At 42.7% G+C, this 17983-nt stretch overlaps 1 protein-coding gene across 2 annotated transcripts in view; it reads right to left on the bottom strand.

Annotated features, from left to right (window-relative positions):
* Positions 1-17983, bottom strand: part of HERC3 (HECT and RLD domain containing E3 ubiquitin protein ligase 3) — a 129745-nt gene that overhangs the window by 54335 nt on the left and 57427 nt on the right. For both annotated transcript variants that reach the window (XM_006143249.3, XM_027769859.1), the window contains exons 4-12: positions 17385-17461; positions 16294-16515; positions 15058-15149; positions 13830-13960; positions 13112-13272; positions 11517-11593; positions 7409-7533; positions 4641-4700; positions 704-815 (exon numbers count right to left, since the gene is read on the bottom strand). In XM_006143249.3, coding sequence (XP_006143311.1) covers positions 704-815; positions 4641-4700; positions 7409-7533; positions 11517-11593; positions 13112-13272; positions 13830-13960; positions 15058-15149; positions 16294-16515; positions 17385-17461 — 1057 coding nt within the window. The remainder of the gene's footprint in view (positions 1-703; positions 816-4640; positions 4701-7408; positions 7534-11516; positions 11594-13111; positions 13273-13829; positions 13961-15057; positions 15150-16293; positions 16516-17384; positions 17462-17983) is intronic.

Genomic DNA, 17983 nt, shown 5'->3' on the forward strand with positions numbered 1-17983 from the left:
TCAAACTGCAGTCAACTATGTGGGAGTCCAGCATTGTAACCATTATATCATCCGCTGGTCTCAACTTTTGCCTTTTCATCTTACCTTTGTTTTTTTCTTGAAAGTTTATTACATGCAAAAAACATGTTTTGAAGACATGTTTTATAAGGCCAGCCCCATTGCCTGATAGCTACAGGAGCTGGATCCCACGTGGTTAACCATATGGTTTGAATTCTGGCCTGTTGGCTTCAAAAGCACACCAGGTATATATGTGTGTATGCCCCAAATCCCGACAGGATGGAGAAATGAGGGGAAGGAAATGCAGTATGATCGTGCCCCAACGGAAGGTGCTTTCTACCCCCTTCCCCTCTCGGTGTCTGTTTCTCTCTGGTGAGTACACATAGCCTTTAGTAAAATTTAAAAAGAAAACAAAGGGGCCGGTAGGTGGTGTAGAGATTAGGGCAGCTGGATCCCACAGAGCCAGCTCCACAGTTTAAGTCCTGGACCCTGAGTCTTGAAAATCATGCCAGGTGTGTTTAAGCGTATGGCCAGAATCCTAAGAGAAGAATGAAGAAGGGACTAAAGCATGGCCAGACCCTTGGCAAAGGTGGGGGTGGATTTCGCTTTCCCTCTCTTTGTCTCTCTCTCTCTCTCCAACATGTGCACATACCCTACAGTAAAAATCGAAGAAAAGGTAAGAGTGTGTTTTATAAATGTAACATACCTGTTCTAGAATCATGGAGTGCTGAGAGTTCATTAACTTCTCAAACAACACCCTCGTTGAGTTCAGGTCAATTCCAGGGATTTTTGGACTTGTTTTAAAATGTTCATCAATCCTAAACAAACAAAAACAAAAGTATGTAATAAGAAAAAAAAAAAAGTGAACATTCTGAGAGGAACTATAGACAATTAAACAGTGTCACACGATCATACTGATCAGATTTAAATTTAACAGACGAGAGCCACAAAAATACTATGCTTTGTCAAAGCCCAACAGGATGACCCTCGCAGGAATACTTCTCTCACAGTGACTTTAAATTTTCGAATCTTTTTTCCTTAGGTAAAAGTGCAAGGAGTATAATTTCACACTGAGGGTCTTAAAATTTATGAGCATGCTGCTATTTCTCTGATTTACTCTTCTTTTTTGCTTTCTTCCACAATTGTGGTCCACCGAACTAGATGGAGATGCTGTGGCTAGATGCAAAAACCATCCCCATGCAAACTGGCCCACTCCTCAACAAACGGCAAATAGAATCTCCTTGTTTAAAGTCTCCTTAGCAAAGCACTTAAAATTAAAAGCAGATCTACAACAAATGCAAAGTTAATGCCTCTCTTAGGTAACACAAGTGATACAATCACATCTACCCAAGGACTAGACTAATTTCACTGTTACTGGTTTTGGGGTTTTTTTTTGTTGTTTGTTTGGTTGGTTTTTGGTTTTGAGAGGTTTTTACCTTAGGGTATGTGTGCTCACTGGAGAGAGACAGAGACAGGATGTGGGAAAGGAAGAAATCACCCCCCCCCAGGGGGGATGGCCACACCACAATCCCTTCTTCTATTTTCCTCCTGGAATCTTGGGTACGCATGCAGATGTGCCTGGCATAAATTTGAAGCCCCCAGGTCTAGGACTCAAACTGCAGTCGGCCATGTGGGAGTACAACACCGTAACTGCTATGCCATCTGCTGGTCCCCACTGTTACTGCTTTTAACTTCCTAGCAGCTAAATCATTTTTCTAACCTTAAAGTCTTAGCCTTTTAGAGACTTAAATTCCCATTCTTGAACATACCACATATAATATACAAAATAGCTATTTATTTGCAAAATCACTTCTGTCTAGGAGTAATGGACATATTCAGATAATTCTAAAAAAAAAATTGCAATTATGTATATTAGAACCCAAGTAGTCAAATCAAGAGGAATTGCTTGAATTTTCTTGTTGGGACTTACTTGTTGTCACCCAAGGGGCCAGTAGGTGGCTAAGGCACTGGAATCCCACATGGCCGACCATGGCTCGCATCGCAGACGTGGAGGCTTGAAAATCATCCTGGGTATGTATGCATGCCCAAAATCTCAGGAGGGAAATGGAGGAGAAAGGATTGTGGTGTGATAATCTCCTAGGGAGTACGGGGTGATTTCTTTTGCTGTAGCAAGTGCATATACCCTATGGCAAAAACTTTAAAACATATAAATAAAAAATCTTGCAGACCAGCAAACATTGCAATGGTTATGTCACTGAACTCCCATGTAGTCGACCACTGTTCAAGTTCCAGATCCGGGGGTTAACTCACACCAAGCGTATGTGCATGTATGCCCAAAATCTCAAGAGGAGAATGGAGGAGAAGGGATTGCGGCGTGACCATCCCCCCTGGGGGGGGGATTTCTTGCTTTCTGTCTCTCTGTCTCGCTCTATCTTTCTGGTGAGTGTATGCACCCTATAGCAAAAATCTCTCTTCAATCAATCTGGTCTCCCATATGTAGCCTTCCATAGTCTTAGAGGTACTTTCTGCTATGCTATTTTTTAAAAATGCTTTATCTATATGTGTTTATTGCTGTGTAAAATTAGTCGTGATTTTGAATGATTTCCTGTGATACATTTTATATAAAGCAGGAGGAGTGGGATTCTTGAAATAGCCTAAGTGTCAGTTTACCGAAAAAAAAAGCTTTCCTCACAACTCTATGGAATCTATGGTACTGAGGCAGAATGGCCCAACAAGTCTGGCCAAGAGCCATTCTCAAACTTCAAAAAAGCTATCTTTCTAGAACAGGCTTCCCAATCTCAGTACTACTGACTTTTGGGGGGCAGGTAGTTCTTTGTTGTGGGGTTTGACTAGAATACTTAGCAACATCTCTGGCTCTGCCCACCAGATGCCAATAGCACATCCTCCCCCAAACACAGCAATCAAAAATGTCCTCAGACACTGCCAAATTCCCCCGAGGAGCAAAACACCCTGGGTGAGAACCTGCTCTAGCAGACCAACATCTGTATCATCCAGAATAGCTTTCCCAGAAGGAAACATAACTACCAAATACGAAATGCATCAAGAGAGCTCATGCCAGCTGCCCTAGTGATACAAAGGCAATCTCTAACTGTAACTGGAGAGAATTTTTGAAGTGACCTCTTCCAATCCAGATAGTGGCATCATTTTAGGGTATGATGGTTAATTTTAGGTGCCAACTTGACAGGATTAGGGATACCCAGATACTTGACAAAACATTATTTCTGGGAATGTCTGTATGGGTGTTTCTGGAAGAGACTATCATTTGAATCAGCAGACTGAGTAAGGAAGATCTGTTTTCATCCAGTGTAGACAGGCACCTTCCAATCTGCGGGAACTTGGAGGAACAAAAAGGCAGAGGAGAGGCAAATCCATCCATCCATTCATTCATTCATATTCTGTCTGTATCTCTCTCTCTCTCTCTCTCTCTCCTGGAGCTGGGACACCTTTCCTCCCCTGTCCTTGGAGTCATAACTACAGTTTCTCTGGCCCTTGGACTCTAAGACTGACTTACACCAGTGGCACTCCAAGTTCTCAGGCCTTCGGCCTTAGTCTGAGAGTTAGTCCACTGGCTTCCCTGATTCTCAGGCCTTCACACCTGGACTGGACCATCCTCTGGATTTCCTAGTTCTTCAGTTTACAGATGGCGTTTTACAGGTCCTTTCAGCCTCCATAACTGTATGAGCCAATTCCCACAGTAAATCTCTTCTCACTTTCTCTCCCTGTCTCTCTCTGTTTTGTCTGTCTGTCTGTCTCTTTCTCTCTTTCTCTCTCTCTCTCTGTACACACACACACACATACATATCATGTATATATATATATATATATATATACACACACATATATTATATATATACACACACATATATATGTGTGTGTGTATATATATATATATACACATATATATATATATATATGTAGACACATACACACACACATAAATACACACATTTCTTGAAGAACCATAATTGACTAGTACGGGAGGGAGTCACACATGGAACAGAAGTCTAACTCATCTTGAGACCTCATTAGCCTAGTCACTGGACCAAAAAGACTAAGAGATAATTCAGTCTCAGAATCACCAAAGACCCAAACCCTCAGTAAGACCCAAACCCTTGTGTTGCATCAGATTCCAGAGGGGTTATCTGCAGAAAGGATAAGGCCAAGAAAAGAAAGGTCCTATTTACGACCTGGGAGTTCAGCCTCAAATATAATTTCTTGGTGAGTCGAGCTGCACCTGAATCCAAGCAGCCCTTGAAGCCTCCTTGGCACTTCACCCTACACTCTCTCCTTTTGAGAAAAACAAATGATGGGAAAGCAAATCAAAGAAACTAATAATATTTTAAAAATTAGGAATTTTAGGACAGATACTCCACACAACAAGGGTGACATTTACACTACCCTGAAAATCTTGCTTTCAATTATACTAATTCTTCCTGGGATTTAGTCCCGCTCTTTGGTCATTTCTGCTAGCCAGGCATGAATCAGCATGGCCGTCCTAGTGTCCCTGCATCCATCATTATTAAGCATTCTGATTCTTGCAAGAAGCATCAGTTCATCAGATGAATTAAAACCAACTACCATCAGAGAACAGAAGTCCTTCACAGCCTTTGCTGAGTATTTGCATCACATGTGTTGTTTTTTTTTTAACTTAAGTCACTTACTTTTTTTCAAGAAAACTTCCATTCCAACAGGCCGCAGAAGACAGTATCTGAACAACACCACTGCTCAAAAAAAGAAAAAAAAAGGGAGGGGGGAGTCTTTAGCAATGACAGGTAAGTGGTTATTTAAGCATCAGCAATGAATTAGTCATTTACCCTAGAATCTCATTGATAGCAGCTCTTTCTCACTCAGAGAAGTTTTAGAAATTTATGTTTGCTTTAAAGAAAGTATGTCGCATCTCAAAATGAACAAGAGCTTAAGTCTTCCATGAGTCATGTTAAAAACAAAAAGAATATCAAAGCTCTTGAAAGGAAAAGAAAAAAGTTGCCCTGATAATGATCTTGAATATTCTACCATCACCCACTTAAGACACTCCCTATCTCACCTCCGAACATAAACAGAATAAAAAATGAAAAAAGAGAAGCTGCGCTGTTACCTCCCAAATATGAAATGATCTTTGCAAATTAATAACTAAACAGCCACTTCCTTCTATTAGGTCATCAGGAAAGTCATGATGTATTTTTCTATGGTTTCTACGCAAAAACATGTCATTACTTTCCTGACAACCCAATATTTTGTTACCTTTCTGAAAAACAAAAAGTGAACTGAGTGTTTGTTCCTATTACCAAGGTTATATGGGTTCCTGGGAAAATAACTAGCTTATAAGGACTCAGAGTGAAACTACCTATCAGGAACCCAAGACTCTCTTATTTAACATAAGGAAAAGGGAAGGAATAAAACAAATACCTGACTGGGAAGGAGATGGCAGTAACTTCAGTTAATCATAGCATTTGGGCCAGGAAAGAGCTCTAGAGGTCATTTCTTCCATTTTTTTCGTTTTATAAATTAAAAAGAAAACATATGTGGACAGAAGTCTGACTACTTTTCCTATTTTTCCAAAATCTTTTCAAAAGGGACCTGGGAAGTCATGCCACAAACATTAACAGACCATTTATTTTCTATTAACAGAATTCTTCCTACCTCCTGACCTGGCATGTTATCTTTGAAATGTATATTTCAACTGATTAAAGTATATTCTTTTGCTTATCTCTTCCCAAGACACAGAACTTCTCTTTCCTTGAGATGTAAATTAAGCCTTTTTCTTTAACTAATCTCTTCCCAAGACACAAGATCTTCCCTTCCAATCACCAACCTAAGAATTGTGGAACCCACCTATAACCTATAAGCCCCACTTCTACATGTCCCACCTTTTTGGGACAGTCCAATGGAAAATCTTTTCACTAAATGTTGTCTGTCAATCTCAAAAACAAATAAAAGGAACCTCTGTATATGATCACCCCGAGAAACGCATGTATGCCTCTTTTCCGTTAACTAATCTCTTCCCAAGACACAAGATCTTCCCTTCCAATCACCAACCTAAGAATTGTGGAACCCACCTATAACCTATAAGCCCCACTTCTACATGTCCCACCTTTTTGGGACAGTCCAATGGAAAATCTTTTCACTAAATGTTGTCTGTCAATCTCAAAAACAAATAAAAGGAACCTCTGTATATGATCACCCCGAGAAACGCATGTATGCCTCTTTTCCGGGCCTAGGTCACTCATATTTGGCTTGGAAATTAACTGCATTAATGATTATAGTTGGTCATTTTTTCTGTCAACACATAGAACTAATGGTAAAGCAAAGTGTCTACAGTTCTTCCCACCCCTCTCCCCAGAATCCCAAGAGAAAAATGGAGGAGAAGGAATTGTAGCCTGGTCACCCTCTCAGGGGGATGATTTCTCACTTTGCCTCTCCTTTCTCTCTCCCTAGGGGGCATATTGGCCCTATAACAAAAATCTTAAAATAAATAAATAAATAAAAATAAGTATGATAAAAGGTCTTGATCCTATTTACTGTTATATGTTTTTCTTCATGACTGAACTACCATATCAAATAATCATGTGGATGGGAAAGTGCTAGAAAATATTCAGATGAAGTGAAATATCAGCTCTTGTCATTTGAGATGCTTTGGAACAGCATATGAAGAGACCCACTTGGGTTACACATAACACTAAGCCCTCTTAGCAGAAAGGTCGACTCAGACCTTCATCAGTCAGGATTTTTAAGACTAAGGCAGACTGATAATTACACTGTGTGTGTGTGACTTGGGGAGCAATCTATTATGTTATTTGTGGTTAAAGGGACCAAAGACATTTTTAAATACTTGTCAAAAAAAAAAAAAGTTCCCTGAAATGTAAAACTCCATTTATTGGGTCATCAGAAAAATCATGATGCATTTTTACATAGAAAACTGTCACCATGATGTGAATGGACCCTGAATTCATGAATAACTCAGGCCTGAAGTTTCTGCCCTCCGGCAAACTTACTGCCCCTCCCCAGAGCTACAGGATAACCTGAAAAATTTGAATGAATTAGTAGCTTGAATGGATTAGTGCCTTAAATAGATAAGGCTTCCTGCTTCTCTGACTCCTCCCTTGGATGCTGCATAGGATGGGATCTGAGCCCAATCTCCACCCCAAGACAGCCCCTTCCTCAATTCCCCCATAAAAGACTGTGTCCAACCCCCAGTCAGGGCTGGAGATTCAGAATGTTAACTCCTCTGTGCCCGTCACTGTAATAAACAGTTTTCCTAATCTCTCCGAGTGCTGCTTTCCGTTCCTCGGCATCTGGTTTTTTGCAACAATTACTTTTCTGGTAACCCAATATATTCACAACAGCAATACGTAAGTAGGGAAAATCGCTAAGCTAATGAGTTCTAACATACTTCAGAAAAAACATCAAATGAAGACAAGCCTCTACATACTTGATTGTATTTGCATTGTTGTGTTCTGAAAGTTTTTGCCTCCAAACTGCTATGGTTTCATCATTTATTAAACTGGTATAATGTGCTTGGTTCATAATCCTGAAGTCAACAGCAGGAGAAGAATTCTGGAGAATTAAATACAACAGTAAGAAGGAGAAATCAGAGCATGGATCTTTTCCCCACACCAGCACCTTCCCCGCAACAACACTGTGCATCTTGGGTCTCATTTCTGGACTGACTGCTGTAGTACTGCCTGGGCCTCTTCACCCATGCCCCCAGGCTCCTCACAGCTGGGCTGCTCTCCAGGCTATGCCCCTGGCCACTGCTTCACCCTGTCATCTCCAACAGCAGGTCAAGGTGCAGTACAAAAGCCCAGCATCCTTGCCTCAACTCAGGACTAGCCAAAGGGCCACCCCAACTTTCAAGCTCCCTGTGGAATTGGCTGAGTTCTCTGTTACACCTGAATTGCAGTCAGATTCTCCTTCTGGCCAATCCTACCTCCTTCGTCTGCAAATACAACTATACAGATGTTCTACACAGCAGTAGAGCAGTCCCCCCTGAAAGCCCTGCATCTTGAAGTATTTCCCAGAGAAACCAACTCAAGCTGACTTTTTCCAGACTTCCCTCCCCTTTGCTTTGAATCCTCATAGCATCCAGGTTTTTAAGGTATTAGTTATTTGTCAAAATCGTTCACCAAACTCCAACAAAATGTATTATTAAAAAGTCAGAGTTTGTGTATAAGGAAGATTGCAAAAATCTATGAAAACTTAATGTCTCTTCAGTTCTGATGTAGCTATACACTTCAAAGAAAGAGGCAAAAAGGACGCCCATAAATGGCCTCAGAAATACAAATCTTGCTGAGCACTGCACACCCTTTATGCAGTGAGATTTAAAAATACAGCTCCAGCACATTTATTTTCTAAAAATTGCTTGTTGTCAACTCATTTTCCTCACCGTTCTTGATCTAGAATTAAGACAAACTTGATGTTGATTTAGATCTCCTGTACTTGTCACTAATAATGAGGAAAAAAGTAATATTAAAGCATCTGTCAGTTTATAAGATGATCGTTTTTTTCTCCCTTGTACCGACACATAAAAACACACCCTTCACAGTAAATTCTCCGGTTACTTTCCCATGGTTGTGAGTTACGATATCATTATAGAGGGCAAGAGGCAGACATGTAACAAACCAGAGATGATGGACAGTTTTTGGTCATCTGGCTCTTGATAATTATCCTACTAAAATGGTCACAGAATAGTAAGGATCTTAAATTAAGCGGAAACTCCATAACCCAAGGAAACAGTTGAGTACTCACAAAAATGTTAATAGTGTTGTTGTTATGTAAATTTTAATGATTTCTCCCATTCAAAGGGGCAGCTGAGCATCAATTCTAACATCCACTTAGAATCAAATACAGATGAAGAATTAGTCTCTCATTCTCCACTGCTGGTCAATAAGCCACAGACACCTTAGGTGAAGTATAATCTCAGAATCACTTAAAGAATTGAGAAAATTCATGATTTTTGCATGTCTTCTGCATACATGCAGGACAAACAGAAAAATTTACTCTAGGTCTCTGTTTCTCAGCGTTGGACTTTGCATCACCATGGGAGCTTTCAAAAATCCTATTGGCCAAGTCACACCCAAGGCCTGTGAAATCAGAACCTCTAAAGGAAGCGGTAGTCTTTTAAAGCTCCCAGGTGATTCAATGGGCAGCCACAGTTAGGAATCACTGGTCTAGGAAAAAGAAGATGTCACCAAGCTAGCTTTGAGACAGACTGCCACGCACACACACAACCCCAACGTATTCCCCTTTCAGTTCTATCCAGGGAGCAAAATGAATGAAAAAGGAGAGTCTAGTTCTTCCATCCCCTGAATTTCCGAGGCCCAGGATTAAATGTAGCAAAGGAATATCTAAATAGAACTCCTCCCCATCAGTTCTCCCACCTCAAGGACTAAGGATGAATGACGGAGTCAGCCTTTTATTAAAACAGGCTGTTGGGATCAGTGGATGACATAATGGTTACTTCGCTGGGCTCCCACGTAGTTGACTGCGGTTCGAGTCCCGGACCCAGCAGCTTGAAACTCACACTGGGCATGTGTACGTGGGTATCCACAATCCTGAGAGGAGATTGGAGGAGAAGGGACTGCGGTGTGGCAATCCACTCTAGGGGGAGTAATTTCTCGCTTTCTGTCTCTCTGTCTCTCTCTCTCCAGCGAACACACAAGCCCTATAGCAAAAGAAATCTCTAAAAAAAAAAAAAAAAAAAAAAAAAAAGGAGGCTGCTACTGTACAGATGCTTTTCTTGCTTCTTTAAGGATAAGCACAGGATTTGATCACTCTTTATATCTAAACGAACACCTATGATTAACAGTTTAAGAAAATGTATGTACGTCTCAGTTTTTAAAAGAAAAGGCTATCCCTTCCTAAGTAATGCTCCATGTTTAGTTTCTTTGTTGTTCTTCTCTGACATTGTTACTGTATACTTCTCTTCTCGGGTGTCACATGGTTAACCTGCCCTGGCTATACCACTTCCTTCTCACCGATGGGCTGTTTTCCAGGTCCTGCAGTGTTAACTACAATAAATTTAAAATTCAACATTTATTAGATGCCATACTTATAAAAGGGATGAACTTAAGTTTTACGTTGAATGTCAATGAAAGCTGGCTATTATTCAAGTCGGTTTCTCAGGAAAATGAATACTTTAAACTCTACCGCTTGTGGACAAAAAGTTATTATCCTGTAGAGATTTGGTGCTTTTCATATTTTGCTTTATTGACATTTGAAGAATCAAAGGAGAACCTCAGTTTTCCTCAGAATTTCCCCGTGAAGCGCTGAAGATGGGTCTGAAATAGTCTAAAACGGCACTTCCACATCACCCCACAGGGTAGCACTCGGCAGCCTTCTTCAGGCTCCTGACCTGGAAAATAGCTCAGGGCCGGTTTCAGGTGCTCGACCGGCAGCTCATGCTGCACCAGGATTCTACGTGAATCCTACAACTGCACTGTCTGGAAGACAAGAACTTTGTGTCCTTAAACATGGCAGTGGCAGACGAGTGGCCTGGATGACCCTGGATGGGCCCCCATGGCTGCTCTTTTCTTCCCAAGCAGCCCTGATTCCCGGTTGGTTCCCTAGGCATGCTTGGTGAATAAATGAGGAAAGCGTGGGGCAGAAGAAGAGGAAGAAGAAAGACGGGCGTAGGGGAAGGGACAGAGGGCTGAAAACATATCTTTGAACCTTTTTCAGACTGCCTTTCCCTGGCCAGGCAGAAGGGGGTGGATTAAGGTATTGGCACAGACGCCCGACCCCGACTCTGCCTGAGACACTAGAAGACACTGCGCCACCGTTCTCCTGGCTTACCCTCCAGTGACGTAGGCGACAACAGGAGGGAAATTCAGGAGTGGCATCACAAGCGGATTATAAATAATATAAGATAATGGGACCAGCAGTTAACGTAATGGCTATGTTGCTGGACTCCCACATAGTCAACCGCGGTTTGAGTCCTGGACCCGGTGGCTTAAACTCACACCGGGCATGTGTGTGTGTGTGTGCCCAAGATCCTGAGAGGAGACTGGAGGAGAAGGGATTGCGGCGTGGCCATCCCCCCGGGGGGTGATTTCTCGCTTTCTCTCTCTGTCTTTCTGGCGAGTGCACACGCCCTATAGCAAAAACTTCTCAAAAAAAAAAAAAGAAAAGAAAATAATATAAGATAACAAAAAATGTACCATCTTTTCATATCTGTTTATACTCAATCATACTGAACAAAGACACTCACTTGGTTCTCAAACACCTGGTATTTGTTGCTAGTTAAAGGGAAGGAGAGAAATGGAAAGTCAAATATTGCCAAAGAAAGCACATGCTCTCTAGGCCTCCTTAAATCTTGTTTGGAACAAACATACATACAAATACGTTAAACTATAAATTAGAACTCTATGATTACAATGCTAAGAAAATTATTGGCACAGCAAGGAAGCAAAATACAGGTAATGTCTTTGAGAAGATAACATTAGTACAAACAAAGCATAAAATTGAGTTTGTATAATTATTTATTGAAATAAATACAATATAAATGACACCCGAAAGGAATAGTCAAATGAAAATTTTACCTCATATTTCGAGCAAAGTACAAAAGTTTGGTCTCCTCCAGAAAAGATCTGCTTAACAATGTGATATTTAAAGCGATCTGTCAAAAAACAAATTTCCGACAGCATGGTTTTCAACAATTGAAGTTTATTTTTAATAATCAATCCCCTTTTCTAATAGTCCCAAACATGCTTCAGAGTGGTTTCCTACCCACTTTAATTATGTCTGAGAAATAAGAAACCTTTTCTCTGGGCTCTCTGCCCAGGACTGTTTCTACGGCAATTAAAAATAAATATACAAAATGGTATCCTCTACTCTAACTGTGCCTCCACCTCCCTCCCTAATCACTAAGCCTGACCTCCTTTCTAGTTTTCATTCTAACTCTGTCATGCCTCTGGCCTGAAATCTAAAATAAGTACTCCCATAAATGGAAACAGACGCCTACTAAGTATCTCCACAGCTGAGTGTGGTGGTCCCTAGTCCCTGCAGGGGGCAGCTTGCCAGAGAAGATGGTCCATTTCCTGCTCCCTGCTTCATCTTCCCTCCCAGGACTTGACCCATAGTCAGCCACGTGGGAGTCCAGCACCTTAACCACCACACCACCTGCTGGCCCCACGTTACTCTTCTTTTTAATGACTCTCCAGTTTCATTTCAGCCTTTAGATCTATTATTGCAAAATGAAGCAGTCATTCAATATGAATGACCACCTTAATTTCCATAGAAATGAACACTCTATTTAACTAATTTTTTAAATAATTGATTAACTAATTAATCAATTCATTTATCTGTTTTTAGGTTTTTGCCATAGGGCACAAGAACTTGCCAGACTGACAGAGACAGGGAGAGGGGAAGTGAGAAGTCACCCCCTAGGAGAGTTGGCCATGCCACAATCCCTTCTCCTCTCAGGATCAGGACTTTGGGCATACATGCACACAATTCAGTGTGATATATCAAGCCACCAGGTCCAAAACTGGAACCAGGGTCAGTCATGTGGGAATCCAGCACCTTATATACCATGCTACCTACTGGCCTTTAACTACTTTTTAAGAGACGGAAAAGAGTGGCATAAAAACAAATCAAATCATGGTATGATCAAAATATCAACAGCAAAATAGAGATAACATACAGATGCAGTACGAGCACATGCGTTAGACTGAGGCAGCCCTGGGTTCAAAACCCACCTCCGGAATCTATGTGATCTTGAGCAAGTTACTTTGCCTCTGTAAGACTCAGTTCCCTTATATCTAAGCCAGGGATAACAACCACTAGTTCTCAGGCTGTTCTTTGTGCTTAACTTAGTCACAGAACTTGATTAAGCATTCAGTAAGTGTTCACTTTCATTATTAGCAATAGTAAATAAGATGCATATGTCACCACCAGAGCCCTTGGGGAAAAATATATATTCTGTTTTATTTGTTCTCCAGGATCCCAACTACAGAACTTCACGCATACCAAGTACTCCGTTATTTGTTAGTTGATAGTTAAAACAAACTTAAAAAAAGTCTCATGTTCCTTCCTCCCAAAAGATGCCAAGGTAAATAATACGTATTCTATCGACAATTATTTTCATCATTTGCAATGTAATTAAATTCTAGTGGGGAAAAACAATCACTCTTACCAGCTCGGGCTGAAAGCTGGCCACTGTGGGCGGCCCAGTAACCCTTCACAGGAGATGGACACTTAACATTACAAGTGTGTCCAGTTCCTAGTTGGCCTCTTGCTCCACAACCAAATGCATAGATGAGTCCGGAAGAAGGCACGAAAGCGAGGGTGTGTTGTCTGTGGACAAATAATTTAGATTAACCCATCGGCACAACGTCTACTGATAGGATGGACTTTGGACTCTGCTTTTAGCTTCCGTGTGTGAGCGCCACAGCAATTCCTAGGGTCCTTGGAGCCTCCCCCGTGTGAGTATCTGACTTGCAGTGGCTGCAAGTGGCTCCTTCTCTGGGGTCCTGGCAAGTGGGGAGGGCGGCAAGTCGTGGAAAGAGCTGAATGGCTTGCTGCATTTGACCTTTGGGATGTGAGCGGTTAGAGCCATGCACGATTTCCCAAACATTCTTCAGGGCTCTCGTATTTTTTCTTCATCTCTTTCCCACACCCTGTCACTCTTTATCCCAAAATAAGCTTAACGTCCCCAGGTGGCTCCCCTTTTCTAAAACCCTTCCTCACTACACCCTGGGAAGATCTGACTTTCTCCGAATTTCACCACGGGTATGAATCCAGGCAGGATTTCTTAAAAGTGATGGCTAGGTGTAATCACATCCTCTGCCACAATAAAGACACGCTTGGTTTCTGGATCTTGGTAGACAGAGAGAGCTCTCAGGTGTACGCACCTGCCACAAGCAATCTGGGTCACTTCACTGCCCATCAGCTCGAGAACTCTTCGCGGATTAACCTCGTCGTTCATGGAGTCATGTCCAAGTTGCCCACAGGAACCAGCCCCAAAGGTGAACACACCTCCACTCTGATGAGGAAAAAACACTGTATGATTTCACTGTCTCTCTTCACCAGACATGCCTGTAGAATTTGCACACAAAATACCTGTTCCAATAATCTGCACACTACCCTGACTTGATAGTTGGCCAAAGGCACATCATTAGAACAGTCCACTGATAAAAAAGGGATTTAAGACTACATCTTTGCGGGAGAGAGAGATGGCACTGCTCAAGGAAACATGTGCCACCTGAAATCTTTAAAAATTGTTTAAAAGTACAATAACATGTTAGGAGGCAACATTTTGTAAAATGGAAAAACAAGGAGTTAACTGACACTATTTTGCACGATCATTCACGTGTAAGAAATTAAGAGCTCCACAAATTCCTTGATAAGTTTGTAACAGCTACGTCTGAATGAATGCTAAGGCACTTTATTAAAATGATATCTGCAACAATATTTCTTCAATATGAAAACACATTTCCATTCTCGCTAGATCATAACTGTATTTAGAGGTAAACAGGTTGATGGTCCACGGGCAGCAGGGAGCCACTGCACGATGCCAGAGCCATCTGGATCCCACGTCAACCTGAAATGCCTGAACGCCCACAGGCACCTGTGATTCTGGCTGGCTGGAAGGATAGGGGACGGCCGGGAGGAAGCACAGGGCATGGCAAGGCCCCCTCAAGGGTGCCTTTTTCTGTCTAGTTGGCTGCCCCTGCCTCTCTCTGTCTCATATGAAAGAAATAAACTTGGGGGGGGGGACGAAATCTGTTGATAATTTAAAAACCTTACATGGCTATTTCTTTTTCACATATTTAAGTGGCTTATTTTAAATAAATATATGATACTACTTTTATACATACTACATTTTAAAGTTATTTATATGGAAGTATTTTTAAATGTTACTAAGAGAATCTACGAGACTTCCAAAGAGGAAAACAGACATATTGAAAAAAGCAGGCTTCTGCTACTCCTTTGGATCATAATCAAACCAAAGGTAAAGAGAGCATTCGAGTTCAAGCCACAGTGCTGTAATTATACACCAGCACGACTCTTAAAATCATCGAGCAGTTATAATCACTCAGCTCATACCCAGCACCGAGGCCGAGTACTCTAAGCCCTTACCTTTGTGAGGACTGCTGTGTGCTCTTCTCCACAGCTGATGTAGACAACCTTTTGCGTTCGCAAGAGTTTCACATGGCACGGAGACTCTCGATCTAGAATAGGGGAAATTCTCAGAATGTCTCTACCTTCTGCCTTTTTCGGCTCCCCAGAGTTTTGCTATATCCTGTCTCTCCTGCTTCAGCCTTCTGAGTAGCTGAGCTACAGGCACTTGCTACCGCATCCAGCATTCAGGGCAGGCCGAGAATCAAATCTGGGCCTCCCGCATGGCCTCAGCCTACCACGTCGCAGCATCAACCAGTGCATGCCACAACGCTGGGCCGCCACCATTTGCCTTTGAGATGAAATATACAGAACTACCACAACATGAATTTAGATCCCCCTAGATTCCTGATACATATTCAGCTTCCTGTCCGAATCTGCACCTAGATGTCCAACGCACATCTCAATTTTAATATATCTAAAATCTAACTCATGGCTTCCCCACACTCTCCACCTCTGCCCAGCCCCCAACTCACCCAGCCACATCCACAGTTTTCCCCATTTCTTCAGTGGTAATTTGACCCTCCCAGCTTTTCCTTTATTTCAAAGCACACCTCCTACAACGGGCCAAGCCAACTGGCCCTACCTTCAAAGTACACCCAAAATCTGACTTCACTGCTACTACTGCCAAACCAGTCTTCTCCCCTTGATCCACTACAGCCAGAGTCAAATCAGACCACATCTGTCCTCAAAACCTTCAGAATCTTCCATTCTCACTAGGAGAAGCAGCCAGGCATCCCCCTGCCTACTGGGCCCTCCACCATTGGGCCAGGCTGCCTCTCTGAGCTCCTGCGGCTCTTGCCATGCGATCTCCACACCATGCTTCATCCACATCAGAGCCTTCGCACGTCCTGTTCCCACTGACTGGAACACTCTTCCTCCAGAGAGTCTCATGTCTCGTTTCCTATCTGACTTCCTGCAGGGCTCTGCTCAAACATTTTCTCACCAGAGAGGCCCTTCCTGACCACATTATGTCCAACAGGAGGCTTGCTCTGAAATCTCCTAGCGTACTCTGTATTTTGGTCTGTGGTTTCAACTCCACCTATCAGAATACAGTCACCGCTCAGCGAAGCATGCAACCTGCTCCACTGACTGCTGCTCCTCTCAGTACTAACACAGGGCTACATCTGGGGCACCTTAAGCATGCACAGAATGATGACTGTCCTTTAGAACAGGAGAGGAACAGTGCTCACCTACCTTTCTCGTCACTGAGCCCGAGCTGCCCGGCATTATTCATTCCCCAGCCAAACACAGCTCCTGAGAGAGACAGGGCAAAGCTGTGAGCGCCTCCTGCAGCCACCTGGGCCAGCGGGATGCCCTCCAGGGACCTCACCCTCTGCGGGCTGGCTTGGGAAGGGAACTCCTTCCCCAGTCCCAGTTGCCCATGGCTGTTCTTGCCCCACGTGAAGAACTGGCCATCTGAAAGAAGAACAGGATAAATGGCCTTTAAAAAGTGAAACAAGTTCCACATGAAAAATTATCTAGTTATCAGGGTATTTGTTAGTTTCCTGTTTGTGCGCGCACGCATGTTCTCTCTCTCACACATACACATACACACACACAGACACAAACACACACACACAACCAAACCCACCCAAAAGAAATCTGAGACACTTCAAAACCAAAACTCCCACCTCACATGACAATGGAAAGATGAGATGACGTTCATTGCCTTTCAAAGGCTATTAACACTTGGGTCAAAAAAATTTTTTTTGTTCAATTTTTTTTTTTAGGTTCAACTTAGTACAGGCCCAATTACCAGATTTAGGTCCACTGAACTAGTTCTGACGACCCGAAGACCATGAGGCCAGGACTTGGGGAGATCCAGCCATGACCACCTGGGCTACTCTGCAGATGATCAAGCAGATCAGGGAGGCGCAGATTTGTTCTAACGCAGAGAACAGCATCTTGCGCTGTTTCCTGTGCCAGGCTTCTGACCCCTGCGTTTTCGTTTATCTGGGAGCCGGACAGTGGAACGTGGCCTGAGAGCAGGCGAAGGAAACCAGTCTCTACATGCTGCAGACCACCCCCGCAGTCTGGTCCTGGTCCCGCCTGCTTGCTTGGTGAGAGCTGGAGCAGCCATGCTGCGGGCCTACTTCCTCAGCCATACCCAAGAAAAGGATGAGCCAGGCGAAGGCCATCTGAGGACCGTCGCTGCCCAACAGCACTGAGCAGACCCCAACTGTAACAGCTCCCTCAACGTCTGGACTTGGATCGCATCACACAACAATGCAGAGAAATGTTTTCAAAACCCATGCAACATTAGTTTATATTTAACGTTACGGTACCAGCCGCAAGAGCCAAACAGTGCCAGTTGCCACAGGAAACTTGTAATATCGTCTGCTGGTTCAGCTTCTGTATTAACCTAAGACAGGAAAGGCTTTCTTAAAGGGTGCATTCACACATGAACACAATGATCAGAGACAGTCTCGACTAAACAAAGCCTGTAAAATAAGTACCACCTTTGTGCCTAAAAGACTTTTAAAAAATCAAATATATCCTCTTACATGACATAATTCTATTAAGTCTTTCGTTACCCTCCTGCCTCTTGGGTGGTTACTGCTTTAAACAAACAAAAAAAAACAAAAACAAAAAAACTCAGCACTTACAGCCATTACCACAATCCTCTATTATTCCCTACCTTGTCACCTCTAATCTGGGGACAAATGGAATAGGCTATGGAAGAGGGTCCCTAAGGGTACGGGCAGGGTTTAAATGGCTTTTTTTTTCTTTCAATTGCCAGAAGGTGTGTAAGCTTGCCAGAGGGAGACAGAGAGATAGAGAGAGAGAGAGAGAAATGGGACAAGGAGAAAACACCCCCAAGGGCGCATGTGCACTGCAATCCAGGCCAGGATTCAAACTGTGGTCAGGTCATGTGTGGTCCAGG

This window comes from Tupaia chinensis, unplaced genomic scaffold (assembly GCF_000334495.1).
Source record: "Tupaia chinensis unplaced genomic scaffold, TupChi_1.0 Scaffold000094_1, whole genome shotgun sequence".
Taxonomy (NCBI): Eukaryota; Metazoa; Chordata; class Mammalia; order Scandentia; family Tupaiidae; genus Tupaia; species Tupaia belangeri.